Source organism: Lutra lutra, chromosome 3 (assembly GCF_902655055.1).
Source record: "Lutra lutra chromosome 3, mLutLut1.2, whole genome shotgun sequence".
NCBI lineage: Eukaryota > Metazoa > Chordata > Mammalia > Carnivora > Mustelidae > Lutra > Lutra lutra.
In genome coordinates, this window is record NC_062280.1 from 189373518 (window position 1) to 189398116 (window position 24599).

At 40.6% G+C, this 24599-nt stretch overlaps 2 protein-coding genes across 3 annotated transcripts in view; one reads left to right on the forward strand and one right to left on the reverse strand.

The window, feature by feature from the left end:
• UBAC2 (UBA domain containing 2) overlaps positions 1-24599 on the forward strand; it is a 175748-nt gene that overhangs the window by 23440 nt on the left and 127709 nt on the right. For both annotated transcript variants that reach the window (XM_047720313.1, XM_047720312.1), the window contains exons 2-4: positions 6195-6322; positions 8508-8627; positions 9169-9278. In XM_047720313.1, the coding sequence (XP_047576269.1) occupies positions 6195-6322; positions 8508-8627; positions 9169-9278 (358 nt within the window). The remainder of the gene's footprint in view (positions 1-6194; positions 6323-8507; positions 8628-9168; positions 9279-24599) is intronic.
• Positions 13609-19564, reverse strand: GPR18 (G protein-coupled receptor 18). The gene is made up of 2 exons (XM_047720309.1): positions 19317-19564; positions 13609-15676 (listed from the first exon to the last, which is right to left on the reverse strand). Exons 1-2 carry the CDS (start codon positions 19464-19466, stop codon positions 14648-14650), a joined length of 1179 nt encoding a protein of 392 aa, XP_047576265.1. The 5' UTR covers positions 19467-19564; the 3' UTR covers positions 13609-14647.

Below are 24599 nucleotides of genomic sequence, written 5' to 3' on the forward strand. Positions count from 1 at the left end.
TTCATTGATCTTCTCAAAGAATCAGCTTTCGGTTTTATTGGTTTTTCTCTATTATATTTTGATTTTTCTTTTTCATTGGTTTTTGCCCATATGTTATTTCTTTTGATCTGCTTGTTTAGGGTTTAATTCCTTTTCTATTTTTTTAAAAAGCTTGTCGCCTGCAACATCATTTGAGACCCTTCCTTTCCTATAAAGCATTTAATGCTATAAATTTTCCTCTAAGCACTGCTTTATTTTTAGGCCACAAATTTTACTTAGTTGTACTTTCACTTTTCATTGTCTTTAACACATATCGTAATTTCCCTTGTCATTCCCTGTTTGACCTAAATATTATTTTAGAACTATGTTGTTTAGGGACGCCTGGGTGGCTCAGTTGGTTAAGCATCTGACTTCTGCCCAGGTCTCATGATCTCAGGGCCCTGGAATCCAGCCCTGTGTTGGGCCCTGTGCTCAGCGGGGAGTCTACTTCTCCCTCTGCCCCTCCCCCCACTCATTTTTTCTCTCTCTCTCTTTTTCTCTGTCTCGCAAATAAATAAATACAATCATAAGAAAAAAGTGTGTTGTTTAATTTTCAAAATTTGGGGGGATTTTTCATCCATCTTTCTGATTTCTAGTTTAATACTTGTATAGTCAGGGGCATACTTTGTATGATTTTAATTTCTTTATATTTATTGAGATGCATTTTATGCCCCCAAATATGATCTTTCTTGGGGAATGTTCTATGTACACTTGAAAAAAAAAATGTAATTTGCTGATTTTGGGTGGAGTGTTCTATGAAAGTCCATCATGTCAAAGTGATGGATGTTTTTTTTAAGTCTTATGTATTTTCATTGATTTCCATAACAGCATATCACAGACTGCCTGGCTTAAACAACAGAGATTTATATTCTCACAGGTCAGAAGACTAGAAGTCCAAAATCAAGGTGTTGGCAAGTTTTTCCTGAGGCTTCCTTCCTTGACATGTGGGTGGCTGTCTCCATGTGTTCATATGGTCTTTTCTATGTGCATCGCTGGTGTCTCTTCTTCTTATATGAACAGATTGGGTTAGGTCCCTACCTTTATGACTTCACTTAGCTTTACCTGTTTAAAGCCTCCATTTCCACATATAGTCACATTGAGGGTTGGGTGCATGAATTTGGGGGGAACACAGTTCAGTCCATAACACTGATTTTCTGTCTACTTATATTATTGATTACTTACAGGAGTGCTGAAGTATCCAACTGTATTTGTGGATTTATTGGTTTCTCTTTTTAGTTCTGTCAGTTTTTGCTTCGTGTATTTTGAAGTTCTTTCTCAGCTTTCAAATACTGTGATTCACTGTGTACCCCCTCCCCATTTTATTATGAACATTTTCAAACATGCTTAAACTTGAAAGAATGGTATAGTGAATATCATATACCTACCACTGAGATTCTACAGTTAACATTTTCTTATATTTTCTGAATCACATAGCCATCCTTCTATTTATTTCATCAATCCTTTTTTCTGTTTTTTTAAGTAGGCTCCACGCCCAGTGTGGAGGCTGACACAGGGCCTTATTAACTCATGACCCTGATATCAAGACCTGAGCTGAGATCAGGAGTTGGATGCTCAACTCACTGAGCCAGCCAAGGGTCCCAATATATCTTCCTTTTTGATGCATTTCAAAAAAATTTGTAGCCACTTTATCTCTAAACACACAAGTATACATATTATTAATGAGAATTTAATAATTATAATTGTTTAAGTTCCTTTTTTTTCGGTAAAATTTTCATTTAGTGACCTTTACAGATCATGAGTTGATCAGTAAGTCTTGCTGTCCATAGTAATACTGTGTCCTTAGCCTGTGGTGTGGGACTTCTTGGACATTTGTATATTGTCACTTTCTGCATAGACTTTGGAGATCTGATTTTTGCTCATCCTAAGAAGAGGACTTAAAAAAAAAAGAGGACTTAATGGTAGAGTAATCCGATTTAAGTTATCAGATCTGTATTTTTAGGGGTTTGTTTAGGCCTGGATGGAATTAAAATGGTTGTATAAATAGGATCAGTTATTCATTCAGTAATTATTTTATTTCTTTTTAGTCTTGATTTTTAATCGTGGTAAAATATACATAACCTAAAATTGACATTTCAACCATTCTTAAGTGTCCAGGTCTGTGGCATTATGTACATTCACACTGTTGTGCATCTCTAGAACTCTTTTCATCTTGCAAAACTGAAACCCTGTACCCATTGAACAGCACCCTATTCCTTCCTCCCCCATCCCCTGACCACCACCATTCTACTTCCTGTCTCTATGAGTGTGACTACTTAGGTACTTCATGTAGTGGAGTCATATGGCATTTATCTTTTTGTGTCTGGCTTGTTTCACTCAGGATAATGTCTGAAACGTGTATCTGAAATACAATCCATAGTGTAGCATGTGCCAGAATTTCCTTCCTTTTTAAGACAGAATACTATTCCACTAAATGTGTATTTCACATTTTGTTTATCTGGCCATCCATGGATGGACACTGCGGTGGCTTCCACTGGTGTTCATACCTCAGTCGCCTTCCATTACACACTTACTGAGTGCCATATGGGCCGGATTCTGTTCTCAGCATGGGAGACTCTGTGGCTGTGAGTATCCCAGACAGAGTTGCTGCCATCAAGAAGCGATCCACGAAGAAACACATTTCTTGATTCTGAATTGTATTTTTCACATTTTAGTGTTTCTAAAATTGGGTGTCCTTTATAATTAACATCATCTTCGGATTTTATAAGGCAGTGTTTCTTTTTTAGTGACACCTAAAATAATGGTGTATCTTACAGTCATTTTGAATCATAGATTTGATGAGTCACTATTTAATAAGTCAGTTGCTGATAAGTGCTATGAAAAAAGGTAATCCAAAGTTAGTTACATGGGGTGGTCACAAATAAGGTGACATTTGAGCAAAGCACATGTTCAGTTTGGTTGATTCTTTTTTTTTTTTTTTTTTTTTTTTTTTTTTTTTTTAGAGCAGGACTTCCTCCCTGAAAGATGCAGTGTGCTGGTTCACGTTCTGGTGCAAACTCTGTACCTCAGTGTGGGCTGCTAGCAGTCTGCGGAGAGGGTAGAGCCCTAACAGTGGGGATAGGGAAGGGGGTTGGGAGTATTTTGCAAGATGGGCCCGGATCTTGTATGCATGGGAAGGGCAAGGGTGATGGATTTTCCATCTTAGTCACTGGCAGCAGTGTTTCCAGTTTTGCTCAGAACAAAAAATTTGGAGTCATCTTTGACTTTTCCCTTTCCCCATGATAGCCTCCTAACGGGTCCCCTTTCTTCTATACGTGCCTTCCCGTAATCTCGTCTCCATGTAGCAGGCGAAGTGGTTCTTGAAAACATGTCTGATCGTGTTTTCCTCTCCTTAGATCCCCCCAAAGCATCCTGTCACTTTTATAGGGAAGGGTAATGTCCGTGTTTGCCTACAGGGCTCGGCTCCGTCCGCGCCCCCGCTTCTCTGACCTTCTGTCGCACCTGTCCACCTCATGCTGCTTTTGCTCCTCACTGCCTCTGGCAGTCTGGCTGCTTCCTGATCATATCGAGCACGTTCCTGTCTCAGAGCATTTGTGCTCGCTCTTTCCTCTGCCGGAAGGACAGTTCCCAGCTGTCTGCAGGTCCCATTTCTCAGGTCCCTTCGCAAGGCTTACGTATCAGAAGGGCCTTCCAGTCACCCTGTGTAAAATGGCACCCCTCTTTCCCACCAGCACTGTGTTTTCCCGTATGTCAGGGTGGGTTAGGTCATGCTGCAGTAGCACACAGCTGCAAAGTATTGGGGCTAAAAGCACAAGGTCTGTTTCTCACTGAGGGGAGCCCTCTGTTGCCAGTCCCCTGGGCACTCTACTCCACATCGTCTTCACCTCTGGGATCCGCTCGCCCAGCTCCCACCGTGAGCACCGGCAGAGGGAAACGCTATCCACTGCTTTTCAGCTATCTCCCTGGAAGTGACATCTGTCACACTGACTTGGCCAAAGCAAGTCATGCTGTCATACCGAACGTCAGCTAGGGGCGGTATGGATGGCTCAGCAATCTTATCACGGGTCTGGAAAGAGAACAGGGACTCCCTGGTGGCTAGCACAGCCACGCGTTTTATCCTGCTTAATTTTTCTCTAGCATTTATTTCCTCTGACGCAATACATATTTAACCTAGTCTTGTGTATTTTCTTTTCTCTCCTTTCTAGACCACAAAGGAGGGGGGCTTTGTCCATCATTAATGCTGTACCCCAGGGGCATGGGATAATGTGTGGTCTATCAGAAGTGCTTATTCATTTTCGGGAATGATGGGGAATGACCCCAGCCAAGCATTCGCTTCTTCGCTTGGCGACGTGTAAGCCAAGCTGGGAGTGTGGAGCAGGGACGATGGAGGAGAGAGGAGGAGATGGTGTGAAATGAGAAGTGGGAGAAAAGCAGTAGAATTGCTGGTCGGTGGGGAGCGTCCGCTGAGATTTGAGACCATGAACCTGCAGGAGATCTAGCAGCTCAGCTCTGTGACTTCTTCCAGTAACATCCATTTGCCCCAGAGCTGGCAGGGCAGAGGCAGGAATGAACGTCGGGGCCCATTTCACAAGATGAGGTGGAAACCCAGGTTGAAGAAGGAAATGGGATCCTCACTGCCCCTTCAGGGCGCAGCTGCGTCACCCCCGCTCCAACTTCCACCCTGTCGGAAAGATCCAGGAGCTCGCCTGTCCCGAAGGAAGCCCTTCCTCCTGGCTGGTGTGAGCGGTGGCAGGAGCTGACTGCCCTGTAGGCATTCTTTCTTTTGCTTCTCGCACACTTTTGAGGTAGCCTCTCTTCCCTTTGTTTTACAGGTGAGCAGAACAGAAGCTTCAGGATAGAATTTAGGTTGGTCAAGCTCACAGCCCCGGTGCTCTCCTGTACTTCTGAGGGGCTAGGCCACGAGGAGCCCTCTTAGTTTTTAAGGAGAAGAGTTTTTGTTTTTTTTTTTTTTTTTTTTTTTAGATTTTATTTATTTATTTGACAGAGAGAGAGATCACAGGTAGGCAGAGAGGCAGGCAGAGAGAGAGGAAGGGAAGCAGGCTCTCTGTTGATCAGATAGCCCGATGTGGGGCTCGATCCCAGGACTCTGGGATCATGACCTGAGCTGAAGGCAGAGGCTTTAACCCACTGAGCCACCCAGGCGCCCCGTAGCCCTCTTAGTTTTTAGATTCCCTGGAGCCTTGGTTGCATCTGAGTCATGAAGACGGTATGCAGCTACCTTACTAGTGGTTCCATGTAGATGTTTGCAAGACCTTACCAGAGAGGAAACAGTTGGTCTATTTTTATATACTTAAAACGGGTGCAATAACCACATTACCAACTGTAACTAGTGAATTCACTCCCAGGGAATTTCTTGTGAATACGATTAAAGTGTACTTCACACGATCTGAGAATGTTGCCATTGGTGATTCTTTCCTGTGGTCTTACCTGTTGATGACCTGAACATTTCATATGTGTGGGGATCTGCGCTGGGCTCTATGGCCACTGTAGAGAAGAGAAGGAAGGTGATCTCCTCTCAGGCATTTTCAGTGTGGTCAGGAAGACAAACGTAGTATGAAACCCTGACTATTCAAATGGTATGGAAACAAGGGTGCGGAGTGGGAGCAAAGCCCGTGGGGCGAAAATGCTTCACTGAGATTGATGGAGGGAAGCGGAAACTAAGCTGGAGCTTGGAGGCTGCATGAGACTTAGACAAGGTTCTCCAGTGGAAAGCCGACTTGGGCCCCAGCGGTGGCCCTCGCACAAAATCTCGGAATGCCACTGCAGGCAGCACAGCTGGCACTTCTAACTGCTTTTTAAATTTTTTTGAAAAAATGTTTATGTGTGCGAATCTCATGCGTGCTCAGGAACTAACTCAGTTTGGTAGGAAACCTAGTCCTCTATTTCTCCAACTTTGGTGACCATTTCTGAAAAGTATTCTGTGAAAGTTTCTGGCTGTAAACTTGGTTTGGTCTCATGAGAGCCAAATGAACGTGAACCCCTGCCAGCAAGTTCCACTTGTTTTCCAGTGCTCTTGATCACTCCCCTCTGCAGGTGGAGGTTTTGGAGATAGACACTAATACGAATTAAACTCTGTAGTTTGTGAACGTTGTCTTCATTCTAATCCAAAGGAAGTGAATTCTCTTGCTTTTCACCCAAGTGGTTTTTTTAAATCTTAGAATCAGTCATTCTGAAAGACGTTTTCTTTTTCCCTCTAGATAAGGCACCTCTGTCCAAGGGTCTTCTGCTGGTGCCCAGTGCCCTGTCCCTTTTGCTAGCTCTCCTCCTGCCTCACTGCCAGAGGTTCTTCGTGTATGACCTCCAAGCTGTCAAGGACGACTTCCAGGTGAGCTCTGCTAATGGGCCTTGTGAGAAGAAAGACAGAATCTTTTCTTGGTGGGTTATTTTTTTCTTCTACTGTTCTTCTTTCTTTCCTGATCTTCTTCGTCCCTCAAAACCTCTAAATTTTTAAGAAATATTATTTATTTTTAATACTCCATCAGCAAGTGAATTTTCTAGTTGTATTTATTAATATTTGCAGGAAAGCCAGTTGTAATGAAGCAGTTGCAGTGTTTCCTTTTACTGGTAGGCACATCTCACATTCACTTCTTACTCACAGAAATGCAGTTTACAGCTTCAAAAGGAAAGCAGTGTTAAATCTGTTTTAATTATGATTAGTGTGCATCTTAACGTTTTTAAAAGCAATTTTGTGCTTTGCATTTTTAAACTTTATATTCCCAATCTGAGTATTGATTAGATGATCTAAGCTCTTCCATCACTAACAGACTGTGACTCCATGAGTTACTTTGTAGTGGCGGTTATATCAAGTAGGAAATTTCCCTTGGGTTTTTATTTCTGGGAAGAGCAGAACTCTGTGGCTTTTGAGCTTATGGCTAATCTCTTTGAAGATGCTGGTGCTGGGTTTTGGCTGTGAGTGGAGTTTAAAGGGATGTTCTGGCACCAGCTCTAGCATGGGGCTGTCCCCACACCACCAGGCAATTCCTGGGGACCAGGTGGGTGCTCTACAGTTCAACTAAGTCCTGACGCCGTCCACCTGGCGGCAGCATCGGATCCCACAGGTGAAGGCTTCAGTCCCACAAGGCTGCCTGCCCCGCCCACATGCTAGTTGCAAAGCCAAGGTCACTACCTGTGCTTCCGACCTGCTAGCCCCAGATTAGAGATTACCATGCTCTCCCCCTCAGATATGAGACACCAGTTGCAGGTCCAGGTTGTTCTGGTACTTAGGACTGATTGGCTTTAAATCTGAGCTTCCCATGACCCCCTCCTTAGGTTTGATGAATTTGCTAGGGTGACTTTCAGAACTCAGAGAAACATTTTACCTGCTGGATTACCTGTTTATCGTCAAAGGGTGGGATAAAGGACACAGATGAATGTCCAGATGGAAGAGGAGGACACAGAGCTTCCATGGTCTCTCTGAGGTGCCTTGGGCTCACCAGCCTGGGAGCTCCCTGAACCCTGGCCTTCTGGATGTTAATGGAGGCTTCAGGAAATCATTGGCCATTGGCAGCTGATCCAGCCTCCAGCCCCTCCCTGTTCCCTCGTAGGTAGGTCAGAGGGAGAGACTGAAAGTTCCAACCCTCTAATCCCAAGGTTGGTTCCCCTGGCAACCAGCCCCCGCTCTTAGGTGTATCTAAAAGTCACATATCGACACACACAAAAGACACCTTCCTGGCTTTCATCAGTTAGGGAATTCAAAGGATTTTAAGAGCTCTGTACCAGAAATGAGTGAAAACCAAATCTGTATTTCTTATTATAAGTCACAATATCACAGGGTGTTAGTGCAAATTATGGTATATAACCTGCTACCTTTCCTTTGCTAAATACTCAATTAGCCATTTTAAGCATAATATTCTACTTCTGGAACACTGACATCTTTTCTTCATGGTGATGTAATTAATGCCTTTGCTCATATTGGCTTTATCAAGTTCCTCTGAAAGGCTTTCAGTTATTTATCCAAATTACTGCTTTCTGTCAGAATAGAATATTGCTTCCCTCTCATTTCAGTTGCTATAATGCACTTCTGGACCCTGGCTGCACATTAGAATCACCTTAATAAACTAAATATATATATATATACACACACACACACACACACGCACGCACGCACGCGCGCGCCAAGACCTCACCCTAGACCAGTCGAATTGAAAAATCTCATGGTAGGCCTAAACACTGGTGTACTTTAAAACAAAGAAACCCAGGGGATTCTAGTCTGCAGCCAACCCTGAGAACTACTGCTGTGAGGGAACAGAAGGCCCTTTGGCCCCAAGTTGGTACCTGTCTGATTTGGGGGATTGATTTGGTTTAGCTCGCCACATAGGCGGGGTCCGCTTCTAATGTGCTGCTGTATGGGCACCTGTGCTGTAAGGTGGGGACCTGCCTACATGGTGCATGTCATTAATTTATCAAATTAGGGTATTAAAATTAAGCAGTATGACATAAATGTAATAAATTTGCTAAGGCAGAAATCTGAACAAATCCTACTCATTATTCTTTTTTAAATCCCCATTTAGATTTGGAGGTTGATATGTGGAAGAATAATTTGCCTTGATTTGAAAGATACTTTCTGCAGTAGTCTGCTTATTTATAATTTTAGGATATTTGAAAGAAGATATGGAAGCAGAAAATTTGCAGTAAGTTTTTATGTATTTTCCTTTTGCTGCTTAGGTTATGGAAAAAAGTATTTTTGTTTTCTTATTTTTAAATAGTTTTATTTTGCTAAGCTTAGTGTTATTATTAACAGTTATCTTCTAATTACATGATCCTCTGTCTGATTTGAAGCATGCATATTAGCCAAAGAAAAATTTTCAGTTTGAGCCACTTGCATAATAAAATGATAATGATAATAGAAAATATCAGGTGTGAGTGGCTAATAAAAATTTTTATTAGGATTTTTACTTCAATAAAATTTTAATTGCTTATTGTGCTTAATGATTTGTGTGTTACTTGTTAAAAATAAATCATGCTATAAATGTCTTTTGTTTTTACCATACTTAGAAATTATGAAAATATTAATGCATTTGACCAATATGGCTTTACTCCCCTATTTTGAAAACCCTGTGCTACTAATAAAAACAAATTTAAAAAATGTACCTGAGTTCCTTTTAATTAAATAAATGTTAGTTTATTTTTTGAAGATTCCTTTCAGTAATGTTCTTCCTGTTTTATTTTTAGTCCTTTTTGCTGGGTTCCTGGGTTTTGTCGGTTTTGGTTGACTTCATTCTTGTTGAGGCCGTGTGGTATTTCTTTGGTATTGCTGCAGCTGGGAATCTGCCTTCTGGATTGTAAGTAGCTCTCAAAGATTAGCTTAATAATTAGTTAAATCTGATTTAAGTTTTCGTACATGAAAGTCGGTAAAAGAATATCTTAAACTCTAAATGTAGTAAAATTGACTTTTTGGGTAGAAAAATCCAATGTTTACTTAATTACATTTTCATTATGTTCTTGAAAGAGAATCCATATTATACTCACTCCTTTTTTCAGCTTTGAAATATTTTAGAGAATTTTTTAGTGAATGTCCTCTTTTGGTCCAGAAGGTAGAATTAATTTTGTATTTTTATGATGAAATTTTATCTGTAGTTTTATGAACTAACTAAACAAAATTTAGATTAGATTTGGAAACAATTTGTCTGAAGTTAAGCCTCTGAAGAATGATGTTTTTAAAATTGGCATTTTATAGCCAGCTTGCAATAGCCAGCCCGTGTGTGTGTGTGTGTGTGTGTGTGTGTGTGTGTTTGTGTGTGTGTGATTTTGTATTGTGTTGATCTTTAAAAACAAAACAAAACATGTATTAGTTTATGAAATAACTAGTATTTGAAAGTAGTGAGCACATATAAATGACCTTAAAGCGTCTTGGAATTAAGTTCTGAGAGATAAGATACTATGAAATACAGATATCAGATATTTAAAATTCTGTGTATAATAACTTCTGCCTTATTTTAATTTAGCAATGTGTTTTTAGAGAACTGTTTGGGACTGAAAGTATCTTAATTCAGAGTCACTTATATAGTTAGTGATCTAATAGCCTTCACACTTATGTTGTTCATATTTACAGTGTAGCCTTTGTGGGATTTACTTAATTGTAGTTGCACTCATTAATTGAGGGTTGACCATGAGCTTTTTAAAAAATGTGTGATTCTGAATGATATCTGAATGGAGACAGATAAATTTCTGTGTCATAATTGTTACGCTGTTTTTGTTGAGTTCCATTGGTTATGATTATAATTAGATGGAGAAGTTTAAGTTGACCCTTCTGCCATTGTGGAAAATAGTGTAGTCATCCAGAATGACTCATGTTAATTCAGAAGAGAAGTAGCATTACCGAATCATTAGTTTTCCCCAAACATTTCTCATCCAGGCTCATTCTTTTTGGTTTTCGATATGGCCTCCTGAGTTATGGAAGTGTATTGAAAGACAGTATGAATGTTAATTCAGCCATCACCTGAATGAGAACATATTTCTCTTTCCTTTTTAAGTTATAAAGTATTACCAATGGCTTTTTAGAGTCCTGAAGCTTTCTCAAACATAGACTTCTTGGAACATCAATCTTTATTTCAGTAAACTCTGCATTTTGTAAATATGTCTTTCATTAGACGGTAGCAGAGCTTCAGAAATTCAAGAGGAAACGACTCTTTTAGTCATTGTGCTTTATAAATTGCAATATTCTTCACATAACATCTTGTTACCCTTTTTCTTTTGCCACCAATGCCAAATTTATTTGCACTCTCTACAATTCATTTCTGTTTAGTTCTTTCTCTTTTCTTTTTTTACCTCACTATTGTTAAAACTTGTCTTATAAATGTCACCTGCAGCCAACTAATTTTTAAAGCCAGTGGCTTATTTTCAGTTGTTTTATTTGACCTTTCAGTGGCTCATAAATGCTTTGGGCTCCCATTATTTCACGAACTGACCCGCTCCCTGGAGCCCCAGCACACTGCTCTCCCCTTGTGCTTTTTAATCTTGTTTACTGTGCGCAGCTCAGCCTTCCTCAGGCTCCCTCTGGGCTTCCTTGTCCTCCCATGGCTTCAGCTACAGTTAACATCTTTTGTTTCCCTGCTCTCTATTTGCAGCCCATATTACTCTCCTGATCTTGCTAGAGCCACGTCTCCGAGTGACTTCTAAGACTCAGAGAAAATGGATCGTGTTCTGAGCTCTCATCTCTTCTGGTCTCCTCCTTTGCTGGGCTCCCATCTCCATTAATGGCATTTCCATCCACCTGGTCATCCAGTCTTCCTCTTTTCTCATCCTTCCTCTTATCTCATCCTTTCTTCATCCTCAACACCAGGTCCTGTTAGTTCGAAGTCCTGTGTAAATCATTCATTCACCCCATCTTCTCTACTTCTGCTGTCAGGTCAGTCTAAACTCTAAGATGTTATTTATTTATTTATTTATTTGAGAGAGAGAGAGAGTGCGCTAGAGCACAAATGGGGGGAAGGACAAAGAGAGAGGGAAAAGCAGACTCACCGCTGAGCAGGGAGCCTGACACCAGGCTCAATCCCGGGACCCCGATATCATGCTTGAGCCGAAGGCAGACGCTTGCCCGACTGAGCCCCCCAGGCGCCCCTAAACTCCGATCTTTCCCTACCTAGGTTGTTCCAGTATTTCTCTAACTAGCCTTCCTGTCCACTTCAAAGCATCCCATGCAATGTGGTAGAAGTTATTCTTCCAAAACGCAAGTTCAACCGTGCCAGGCTTCCTTTTAAAATCTTTTAAATCCTCACTTCCTTCAAAGTAAAATCAGCCTCATTCAAGATTGCAGCAGAGACGTCTGGAATAGTGGGAACGCAGAGGCTTTGCCGTCAGATGTGCCGGATTGGACATCGCAGCTCTCCCACTTACTCCTTGTGTAAAATCTTGAGCAAGTTACTTCTCTCAAGTTCCTTTGCTGAGCTCAGTTTATCTGATATGTGAATTGAGAGTCAGTACTCTATACTTCCCAGGCAGTGGGAAGAATTAATTGAGCTCTTTCATGCAAACATCCTAGCCGTGACAACCCCGACCCCTCATACTGGTTTTCTTCTTTCCCATCAGAGCCCTCATAATCTGGCCCTAGTCCAGTGTTTCAAGTCACTCCATCGGACATTCAGCTCTCTTAACATGCTATATATTTGTATTCTCATGCCTCCTTGGTTTTCTTTCTGCACCCTGTCGCCCTTGGGAGGAGTGATTGCCCTTTTATGTGCATTCCAGCAAATTTATCAAGATCCCTAGCATTTATTACATTGTCATTGTAATTATTACCTGGGCTTTCCATGCCATCTTTCTGGCTGTTTGAGGGAGAACTAGTTTCACTTTATGTGCTCATTGCCTTACATTCTGTAATGTTGATGGGATAGCCTTGATTGCAAGTGTAGCCGCATAAGACCAAGGTAAGGTCTTTGACCCATAGGCCTGTTCATTTTGTTTATAGTGTCCTGCATAGAAATTTTACATAGCATCTGATAGATTCTCAAGACTGTTATTTGAAATTCAGAAAATGTGACCATTATGTTTTGAAAGTAGAGATAACACCATTAAAAGCAATGTATATTAGGTGCTTTAAGACACCCATTCCAATCACACAACTGTCCTTAAATACCTATTATTTTTTAGTTGTTAGTATTTACATATGGATGTTATATTGTTTTTCAGAATCAGAACTCTCCAGAATAAGTGGAATTTTGAATTTTCACACATCATATTAAAATGCATCTGATTATAGTTTAATAAAATTATTTTTTAATTGTGCTTTAGATTATCTATAGTTTTACTGTGAGAACTGTAACATATATTTTCACTTGTGTCAGTAAAGTTTTTTTTGGATTTTGTGCTCCCAAATTAAGTACTTCTCACCAAGAAAAACCATTACAGAGAACTTGCCATTTAATAGATTACCTAGGGGGCTCCTGGCTGGCTCAGTCAGTGGTGCATGCAGCTCTGGATCTCAGGGTTGTGAGTTCGAGCCCCATACTGGCTGAATTTAAAAATAAAATCTTTTAAAATTTGAAAAATTTTAAAAATAAAAATAATGAAATAATAAAGTACATAAGAGTAGACTAAACCATGTAGTTGAGAGCAGGCTATGACTGTATATACATACCATAAATCTGTATCAAATATAAGAGTTATTTCCCATGTTTCAGAAATAATTATTTGTTTAAAAGATATTTGCTAAAGTATCTTGCTCACTTGACTATTCAAACTAAAAACTTCAAGTAGTTTTCTTTTTGTGGAGAAACTGCGTCTCAGTACCACCTTGACGCCTTTATCTTCTGTAGGTCTGAGAATGTTTATGTTCTGTGAACTTGTTTGCTTTTTATTATTGAGAATTGGTGGTTGACATAACAGGAACTTGGTTTCTACTCCTGGTTCTTCAACTGAGCAAGTTACATAACCTCATTGGATTTTAGTTCCTTTATATATAAAACAGATAAGTTAGACTAGAAGGTCATCTAAGGGATCTTCTAGTATTAAAACACTATTTTATGATTAGGCTCCTTCCTTTTTTTTTTCCCTAAGAATATGAATTTACCCATGTTAATTATAGAAATCCATTTCTAACTAATGCATTTATTTGATTCTTAGTCCCATTAGGAGGTGATCATGTTAAGAGTAATGAAAGTGATTTAGCAGAGAGGAAGTTATGGTAGACTAATTTCCATAATATTTAGAATACTATGTCCTTTACAGATTATAGTTTACTTTCTTTTCTTTTTAAATAGGGAAGTTACTTGGTTTGTTACTTCATTAGGGGAAATTAAATGGCAAGGCTGGGGGAAGAATCCAAGGTCCCTGACTAGTGCTGTTACACTGCGATATATGGCCTGGGAAAAAAATCGTCTTCTTGTAATGTAATGTTTAGTCAGTATGAAGAGCAATCAGTTTATACTGGAGGAATATATTTTACCTAACAGCAGAAACTTTGTGTAGGAGAAATGAACTTGGGTTATTGGGCAGAAATAGGGTCTGGGATTAGGTCTCTTGCATTGGTTGTAAGTAGAGTCTGGTGCACGGTAGGCTCTCAGTGTTTATTGAATGACTATAGTCTGTCCCCCCCCCCAAAAAAATGAATTCAGAATAGGGGAGGGCTAATGGAGATTGCCTTTGCAGGCCCCTTGAGGTGATGGCTCCTGCTAATTTTGGTTGGTGGCAAGTAACAGTGATGGGTTGAATATAGTTGTTTGTGTAGGAATCTTGGAAGACAAACTATTGTAAGATTTAGACTGTCAATCCTGAGTGTAAGTTAAACCAAAGGGAGCTTTGGTTTTGGTTTAATCAAATTATAATTTAATAATTTAAACTATTTGGAACAGTAAGTGGATTTTTTTTTTTGGCCTACTGACTTGATTGACGTCGACTCACTTGCACATAGAATTAAATCCAAAAAGTTGTCAACTATGTATTTAGATAAGACTTGATTGTGAAATACAAATGCATATTTTTCTCTCAATAACTCCCAAATATGTTTCATACAAGTTTTGAAAATAAAAATAATGAATTCATACTTAAGAATATTTAATTATGTTGTCACACAATAGATCCCACAAAAGTGTTTTTAAGTTTGTTTTTTTCAGGCGAGAAGGGACTTACTTGGTAATATACAGAATATCCACTGACCTTAGGGTAGTTAGTAAAGTGAATATAAAGAAGCTAAAGACAAAACCCTACTTATCGTTCAAAGCATTTCACTGTTTATGTTGCTTAGTGACCGTAAACTACCTGAGCGGAAGCTTTTTCTGCGCACGCTCCGAAGGTAATTGCGGTAGAGCATGACGCTGATGACGCGAGCCTGAAATTGTTTTGAAACAATGTAGTAGAGGATCACATCCAGACAGGTGCTGAGGTTCATGAGGAAGGTGGTAAAGGCTCCCCAGGGACTGTAACTGTTCTCCTCCCCTTCCAGCATCAGGAAAGCAAAACAGATGTGGAAAGGCATGAAGCAGACGATCACTTGTACCATGAGTGTGATGATGATTCTTATAGACTTCTCCTTGACTTTTGGTTTCAGCTTAGATGTCTTCCCGTGAAGGAGACTATGAATGATGACTGAGTAGCACCCAATCATGATGAACAGGGGAATCAAGAAAAAAAATATCAGTCGAGTGAAGTTTAACATGTTAATAGCTTTTAAGTGGATGATGTCAGAAATCTTCAGGCAGGTCGGGGGAGCGGAGGCTTTATCTGGGTCTTCGTAGAGCAGCAGAAGTGGGACGGTGGTTGTCAGGGTCATTATCCAGACTCCCACGCACGCTAGCACTGCTTTGCCTGTGTTTTTAAGTTCTTTGGCATATTTTGGCTGCACAATGGCCATGTATCTGTCGGCACTAATTAAAGCAAGAAGCCATAGAGCAATGCTTGGGTAAAACACCGTGAGAGCCCCAAGAATCTGGCAGAAGTACTCTCCGAATGGCCATTCACCTTTTGCATAATAAAACATCCGAAAGGGTAAGCTTATTATAAATATTAAGTCCAACAATGCTACGTTCATCATATAGATGGTCACAGTGGTTCTCTTCTTGGTGGTACAGCTAAAAACCCATAAGGCAGTGGCATTAACAAATAATCCGATTGTGAAGATACAGCTGTAGAAGACAAGGGCTGCGATCTTGTATTCTTCTGGGTGTGAGTCGTTCGGAGGGCTAGGTTGAACTGGATTGTGAGGAGTGGTCATCTTATAATTTGTTGGGGGAACGGCACTTAGAAACTGCAAAATAGTAAACAAAAATAGGAATAAAGCCCTTTGTTGAAAAATAAATGCTGAACACTATAGTTGACTTGGCATGTCAATGGATTTTAAATGTAAGAGTATTTTATGTTGTGGAGTCAACATATGTGTCTTACTGTTTATTAAGAAATACATTTCCTAGGTATTGTTACTGACGTGCACTAACCTATTAAAATGCTCTGGTGAGTTATAAAGCACTGGCACATTTATTCTTTTTTTTTTTTCTCTTTGCTCTCTCCCTTTTCCCCTAAAGAATAACCTTTTTTTAAATTATTTTTCTTGTAGTGTGGAATTGGGTAGCAATTATTCTTATAGTAAACGTCTTTTTATTAGGACTAATTGGGAGAAGGCCATTCTGAATTTTGAATCTTACAAAATAGTTTGCTACTTTTTTTCATCTTTATTCTGTTGAAATGTTTTATAACCTGTTAGTAATATCTGAAAAATGAATTTTTACTCATTAAATATAGTTTTAGTATATAAAATGTATATTAGAAAACTAATAAAGGAACCACATAACTGGTTAATTCGCAGTAATCCTCGTTTGAAAATAAGAACTTTTCCTTTTGCCTACTATATCGCCATTGCTTCTTGCATCCATAGGAATTCTCCTTAAGTAAGTGTTTGCCAAGTTGATGGATGAGCGAAGGAGGGACCTACAGCAACTACTTTCTGCTTTGTCAGTGAATATTTGCTTGGTTAGTTATTAAACCTATTTATTTTTAAGTGGAAACACTTTCTCATGGTATTATGTTCTTTCTCAATTACCATAGGTCTAGAAACAGCAGTGTGTTGTGCCATGGTCCACAGATTAAGAACTTGACTCTTAGAACAATAGATGAGTTTTTAATGCACAGTTGAAGTGCCTAACGCTGTCTTCCAGATGGTGTTTACCAGTATCGTAGAAATGGATGTCAGTGTGTGCACAGAAAGCAACACCTTGAGAAGAGGACATTGCTAGTATAGTAACTCTAATGCCCTCACTCTACCTAGATAGAGAAACTTAAGTATTACGCGTCAAATTAAATTTCAAGGAGGAATATCAAAGATAAGTAGTTATTAATTAGAAATCACTCAGTAACTTTAGGTATATGCAGAAACTAATGCCCATCACCAAAAAGACAATGTTCATTTCTAATGGAAAGGAGTTTAGCTGTGATTATAAACATCATGGACCTTCCTCAGAGTGAAACTTCCATCACCCATGATGCAATGTCAACAACAGTGATTTTAAAAATAACCTCACTTACAAAGAGATGGAATCTTGTGGTATCCCCTTGAAACATGGAGGTGTAAGAAAAGTTTCCTTCAGAAATGTCACTTGGCAGAGTGGGCTGTCTCTAATTCAGCCCTGAGTCTCTCTTTAGTGAGAACTGTGGGGGTGATTAGCAGCAGTCTGGTTAGTGGCGTCATGGGCTATTGATAAGTTAAAATTAATTTGAGCAAAAATAAATAAAATGAATCTGAGCAATTGCTGTGAACAAACACAAGATAAGAGTTTCTTTTACCATTTCCTCCCCTTCTCCCTTTTTTCCTTCCTTCTTGACTACAGCTGATTTGCCAAGTATCTAGGTTAGATATGATTTTGGATTAGAATTCTATATATTAATAACCTTTATTAATTAAAATTTCCAAATATTGGTGTGACTAGAATTTTAATTCCTATCAAATGAGTAAAGTACTACATAGAAAAATTAAATCACCTGTGTTACACATAGAATAGTTTTGGAGACTTGACTCAAATTTTCATTGAATTTTTAATTAGTAGCAGTTCTAATAAAAATGAAATTTTGTATCTTTCTTCTCTTGATATTGTTTCTGGACTCCCTTCCCCCAAACTTATCCCTGAATTCGGCATGTAAATTTCATAGTTACAAACACTTTTTTTTTTAAAGATTTTATTTATTTGACAGAGATCACAAGTAGGCAGAGAGGCAGGCAGAGAGAGGGGGAGGCAGGCTCCCTGTTAAGCAGAGAGCCCGATGTGGGGCGAGAGCCCGATGCGGGGCTCTATCCCAGGACTCAAAGATCATGACCTGAGCCTAAGGCAGAGGCTTTAACCCACTGAGCCACCCAGGTGCCCCACAAACACTTTCTGAGTAAATCTTTTAACCTCCATTGGGCTCAAGCTGCTTTTTAAAATTTTTTTTTTTTTTAAGATTTTATTTATTTATTTGTCAGAGAGAGAGAGACAGCACGAGCGAGCACAGGCAGACAGAGCGGCAAGCAGAGGCAGAGGGAGAAGCAGGCTTCCTGCTAAGCCAGGAGCCCGATGTGGGACTCGATCCCAGGACACTGGGATCATGACCTGAGCCAAAGGCAGCTGCTTAACCAACTGAGCCACCCAGGCGTCCCTCAAGCTGCTTTTATGTCACCAACACTTGTATTCATTTGCTAAATGTTGACAAAATATATGTGATGCATGTTTTTTGTTGTTGTTGTTGTTTTTAAATTAATTAATTTATTTGACAGAGATCACAAGTAGGCAGAGAGGCAAGCAGAGAGAGAGGGGGAAGCAGGCTCCCCGCTGAGCAGAGAGCCTGATGCGGGGATTGATCCCAGGACCCTGGGATCATGACCTGAGCTGAAGGCAGAGGCTTTAACCCACTGAGCCACCCGGGCACCCCTGTGATGCATGTTTTAAAGGCATTTCCAGACAGGTTGTGCTGTTGTACATACAAATACATTCTTGGATAATTATTAAAGAGTGATTGGCTTTCAAGTCAGAGTTCTAAAAACTTTAGATTCAGTAACTATAGTCCTTTTTTTTTTTTTAAGATTTATTTACTGGGGGGAGTGGGGAAGGGCAGAGGGAAAAAGAGAAAGAACCTCCAGCAGACTACGCATGCTACAAGGCTTGATCTCAAGACCCTGAGATTATGACCTGAGCTGCAATCAAGAGTCACATGCTTAACTGACTGAGCCAACCAGGCTCCCCATAGTCTTTTTGGGGGGGGGGGGTGGAAGCATTTAAGTACATCTTGTGAAACAGTGTAATTGAAACCAAGTGACAAAGACTCCTAAATATGCTTATGATTTATCATAGCATTTTCCTTAAGTTGAAAAAAATTACAGTTACTCTTAATGTAGAACAATGTTGAAAATAAATTTAAAATCACATTAATAGTGCAGGAAGATGGGGCACCTGGGTGGCTCAGTGGGTTAAAGCCTCTGCCTTCGGCTCAGGTCATGATCCCAGGGTTCTGGGATCAAGCCCCATGTCTCTCTGCTCAGCAGGGAGCCTGTTTCCCTTCCTCTCTCTCTGCCTGCCTCTCTGCCTACCTGTGATCTCTGTCTGTCAAATAAATAAATAAAAAATCTTAAAAAAAAAAAGTTTCTTATTAAAAAAAATAGTGCAGGAAGATGACAGCATAACCCATTTCAAGGTCCTTTGCTAGCATAATGTCAGTAATATATTATTAAAACAAATTATTTTGAAACTTAGTAAGTATAGCACTACTTTTTTTTCTTACATACAAAGTTATCACAATATTATTGACCACTTTTCCCATGCTGTGCTTTTCATCCCCATGCCTTACTTACAACTGGAAGTTTGTACCTCTTAAGTATAGCATTACTTGGTGATAATCTGTGATGAAATTAACTAAATGCTACTTACCTCCTGTCCATCAAATGGCTGTGTTAGAGAGGAACATATTTCTTCATATCCAGGTATATAAAAAAGATATCTTGCGTTAAAATAGCTCTTTCTAAAAAACGGTATATTTAAGAAATGTAGTATTTCTTTCGTCTGAGGTCTTCTTTTCATTTACAAAATTGTTTCAAATATAACACTTGGCAGAGGAGTTGGTATTCACTCGTTGTCGGTTTGTCTCTTTCAGGAAGTACTCTCTGAAATAAGGCTTTTTCAACTTCTGACTTTACCCTGGATGTGGTTTCTCTCACAAATGATTTATGAAGTCATGATTAGCATAAACCCCTCCTGAAATGAGGGCATATAGTTAAGAGAATCAGACAAAAAGAGGAAAATGTATTCAGGTCGTTTACTTTGATGCTGAAAGGGAGAATGAGATTTGATGTTGACTAGGATGGGATTCATAGTATAGCTTCTTCACTTTTTAAGCTGTGTTACTTTGTCTAGTTACTTAACCCCACTGAGTCTCTGTTCCTACTTAGTCTCTATACAGTTGAGGTAGAACTAATACTCATCTGGTAGGATTGTGACCCTAAATCAGAAAAATTCCATGTTCTTAACATAGGCACTTTGTTAACTTTGTTAACTCTGAAACAGAGTTAACCCTTCACCACAAAGTTCCTAAAATCCTAAAATACCCACTTTTATTGTTAAGATATTTCTGAGTGGTTAAAATTGGGATCCTCGGTTATTTGCTTCTGTCTTGCATATGCATTTATGCACTTTGGTTTGCTTTTTTTTTTTTTCTCCCCCAAGAGTAGTGAGTGCGAGGTGGGTGGGGGGTAGGAGGGGCAGAAGGAGAAAGAATCTCTAGCAGATTCCCCCCTAAGCACAGGGCTCCATCTTGCGACCCTGAGATCATGACCCGAGTGGAAATCAAGAGTCAGATGCTTAACCGCCTTGAGCCACCCAGGTACCCCCTACTTTATTTTTTAATCCCCCAATGCATTCTATCCTTTTCTGTCACATGGAAGTCTAAAATAATCCCTTTTGTGTAAACATCTCTGCAGATTGCTATGAAAGGACTGGAATTCTTCAGTGGGATAGTTTGCATGTTGGGAGTATTTTAACCTTGAAAGGGAAATGAAACCAATGGGAAGGGAAGTGAGCAACCCCAGTCATCGCCTGCCTCATTACATTAAATTTTTTACTTTCTGTTTTCTTAAAAAAAAAATTATCTCATTTGCTTGTATTAAAATTTTACTTATCTTTATTTTTGGTGATGCATGATTTGTCAACTTTTTAAGGGTACATGAACTTCACTATTTGCTTTTTGAATTTAAGACAGCTTGAGGGCTCATGTTCTTTTTGTCCATGTTCTTTTTTTATGGATAAAACCATAGTAAGCCTGTGACTTATAAAGTTATTTAAATTCTTGCCTTTGGGGAGTAAGTACTTTTTTTTTTTAATATTTTATTTATTTATTTGACAGAGATCACAAGTAGGCAGAGAGGCAGGTAGAGAGAGTGGGGGAAGCAGGCTCCCTACTGAGCAGAGAGCCTAGTGTGGGGCTCGATCCCAGGACCCTAGGATCATGACCTGAGCTGAAGGCAGAGGGTTTAACCCACTGAGCCACCCAGGTGCCCAAGTACTTTTTTTTTTTTTTTTTTTAAAGATTTATTTGACACAGAGAGAGATCACAGGTAGGCAGAGAGGCAGGCAGAAAGAGAAGGGGAAGCAGGCTTCCCACTGAGCAGGAAGCCCGCTGTGGGGCTCGATCCAGGACCCTGAGACCATGACCTGAGCTGAAGGCAGAGGCTTTAACCCACCGAGCCACCCAGGCACCCCGGGGATTAAGTACTTTTGACTGTGATAAGCTGTCATCATCGTAGTAATGGGTTTTAGAAGCATTGACAGCAACCTAAGCAACTCTTTCATGTGTCGACAGGGATGCAAAGCCCAGGAGGGCCAGTCCCTTGCTGAGGAACTCAGACCCACCCCCACTCCTTCCCCAGGTTCCCCCTTTCCCCCCCCCGCCCCCGGGCTGCTGGAGTCAGCTTGTTACAAAGTGACCGCTTTGGCGGATTCACCAGACAGGACTCATTCCTCACTCCCTTACGTTCATCGGGTTTTACGCATGGGTTTGTGCTTCATGTGCGGTTCAGGAGTTTGCTATTTCAGCTGGAGTAGGAACCTCTTACCTGCAGATCCAGTCTTTCCATTGCCTTAATTTCATATACCCTGTCACAAGTTGTTTTTTTTTTTTTTTTCATTAAGTGTTGATTAATGCTCTCTTTGCTGCTAAAATCAACCAGTGCAGTGATGGCGTGTAGCTCATTAAGATCGGAGTCCTTTATGGAAAACAGGGAAATTGGTTTCTTCTGACTTGCCAGTCTTGCAGAGAGAAGCAGACGCGCAGCTTGAGGGTAGATCAGCTCTCATTTGTCACGTCCTCTCCGTTTTACCCCCGTGGGACCTTCTGCATTGGCTCTTCCCTGCCTTCCGTGTGCTGTCCCACCAATGGTAACATCTCTTGGCTTGGCCAGTGGCTGTGTGTCCTGGGGTCTTATTTCCGGTGCTGCCCTTTCCAGGAAACCTTCCCTGGCCTCTGGAGCTGGGTTGGTTATTCTCCCTGTAAGATTCCTTGGCACTTGGTTCTTGTCCCCGTGGCGGCCTGTGTATTATTGTGGACTATGTCCTGCCCTGTTCTCCTCCACAGATTGGCCTGTGTTGTGTGTGTGTGTGTGTGTAGCAAGCATTTAATAAATATTGGTGGGATGCGTGACTGAAAATGCAGGTGAAGAAGTGGAGGGTTGAGGGAGTCGCGGCTGGACCGTCGAGCCAGGTGACAGCATCAGGGATGCTCTGACCCTCCTAAGGGAGGGGACCTGCCAATCACCAGGCCAGTGTAGACACTCAGGCTCAGAGCAGTGACCGTCCTCTCCTCTCCATGAGCCATGTGGTGCTTCTCACCGTTCCCTGTATCCCTCCTCCTCCACAGCACCTTGATGTTGGTTGTAAAAAAGAATGACAGTGAGAAGAATTCCCCGGAACCATTTGGCAGCGAGTAAACAACTGATCAAGAAGTAAAAACTCTTACAGTGTCCAGTTCGCTTTTTTTTTTTTAAAGATTTTATTTATTTATTTGACAGGCAGAGATCACAAGTAGGCAGAGAGGCAGGCAGATGGAGAGAGAGGGGGAAGCAGGCTCCCTGCTGAGCAGAGAGCCGGATGTGGGGCTCCATCCCAGGACCCTGGGATCATGACCTGAGCCGAAGGCAAAGGCTTTAACCCGCTGAGCCACCCAGGTGCCCCTCCAGTCTGCTTTTTTAATACTTTAGCTTAATGACGTTTTTTATTAGAGTAGGCCTTCCCTCATTCTGGTACTGTTCATGCCGCTGTACTTTCCTCACTTACTGGAATATGGGGGAAAGAGACATTTGTTACCTTGCAGAGGAAGGACTTCACATATCCCAAGGGCTTCACTTCCCTTTGCTTTGTGAAATGATTTGCTTTCGTTCCATTCTTGAATCCTGGTTTAGAGGTAAGTGAATTTTTATTTTAGCACTTGAGCCCAGTTTTTGAGTGAATATAGTTTAGTTAGGCCAATTTCATAATTCTTTGGAAGGATGTAGTTAATAGATTTATACAGTAAGTCCCAGTATATTTGTCCAAACCACAGATAGATTCTGTTTCCTGTTGTTAACATATTCTCTTTATCATCGCACGTGCAAGGGGCAGGGATCTTGCTAATTCTTTACCCAAGCGTTTTGGGGAAGGGATCACTGTTCTTAATGTTTGCTTCTTCCAGTGAGGATGGCCATCAACCCAGAAGGCTGGAGTGGTTGGTAGACAGCCCGCCTGTCCCCAAGAAGAGGGTTGTGAGGGAAGTGAGGAGTGCCGTGAACCAGGGTGGGGGTAGGGCTGGACTCTTACTGTTCGGTGACCCAAACGGTTTCCCACTTTGAGGTTATAGAATCTTTGTTGCCCTGCCCCTCTCTCTGTCAAACTTGTATCTCCACGGACTGTTCTGTTTTGTGTGTATGCATGTGTGTGTTTGTGTTTTGTTTACTTTTAATGAGGGAGCTATGTTTAGTGTTTTCTGGATAAAGAAGATGGAGGTACTATTTGTCTAAATCTGTTTTTACAAAAAGTGTCAGCACCTTATAGCTACAGTCCTTTGGCCAAGTTGATACGAACCTCCTTTTTACTTGCTTTCCTTAATTGCATTACAAATTTAGCAATTTCCAAATTCCTCTTCTTTGGCAATTTTTGTACAGTTGAAAAACCTTACAAGCATATAGAGAATCAAGCAGTTACTTCACTCACAGCAAACAAATTGAGCCGGCATAACCAAAGCGATCTATAATTCTAGTTAAAATAGACCTAAATCAGCAATGAAAGTAGAATTCCTTAAAGATAGTAAAGATTCTCTCCCTTAGAGGATTTTAGCAGAAGGCTGCGACCTAACAGTGAAATGAGTCCTGGACCCACTGAAATCCTGCAGGACCCCATGCCAGGAGTTAGCACTGTGACATTGCACTAGCCGGCTAGAGACCCAGAGTCCCGAGGACAGAACTAAACTCTCTGGCTCCTGTGAGGTACGTGGTGGCCTTCTACGGACTCTGGTCTCACAGTTAAAGGAAATCGTATCTTCCAGAATGCAACTGGAAACTCTTTTGCATTGCTGGTGGGAGTCTCAGTTTGGAGAATAGTTGGTTACTAAGTAGTGAAATGAAAATACAGCTACCTGCTGACTCAGATTGCATTCCTAGGTAGACGTGGGTGCTCCTGGGCCTCAGGAAACATAGATAAGAATGTTCACAGTAACATTGTTTCTAGTAGCTCTGGAACAACCACATGTTCAGCTGTAGAATGGATGAACCGGTGGTTGTGTAGATATAGATATACAGGTCAATGCTTTTCACAATTGAAATGAATCCCATAGCAGGCACGTGCCACAACATGGGTGAATCTTGGGTATATAGAGTTGAGTGAAAAAAGCCAGATGTGAAGGAATTTATATTGTATGATTTCATTTATATGAATTCCAAAAAGCAGAACAAACTGACATCAGATTTTGCGGGTCTCATGCTTAGGTGCTGAAACTCCTTGGAGGTTTGTGGGCGCATACAATGAAAAGGAGGGCATATCGGAGAGCTTCTGGGATGCTGGCAATTCTAGTTATTGACTTAAGTGCTCATAACTCTAGTGTTTATTTTGTGATAATTCATTTAACTGTTTATTTTCATTCTGTCTTTGTATCTGTAAGGGTGTCAGTGGAAAGAGATTTTAAGATGAGTCAAG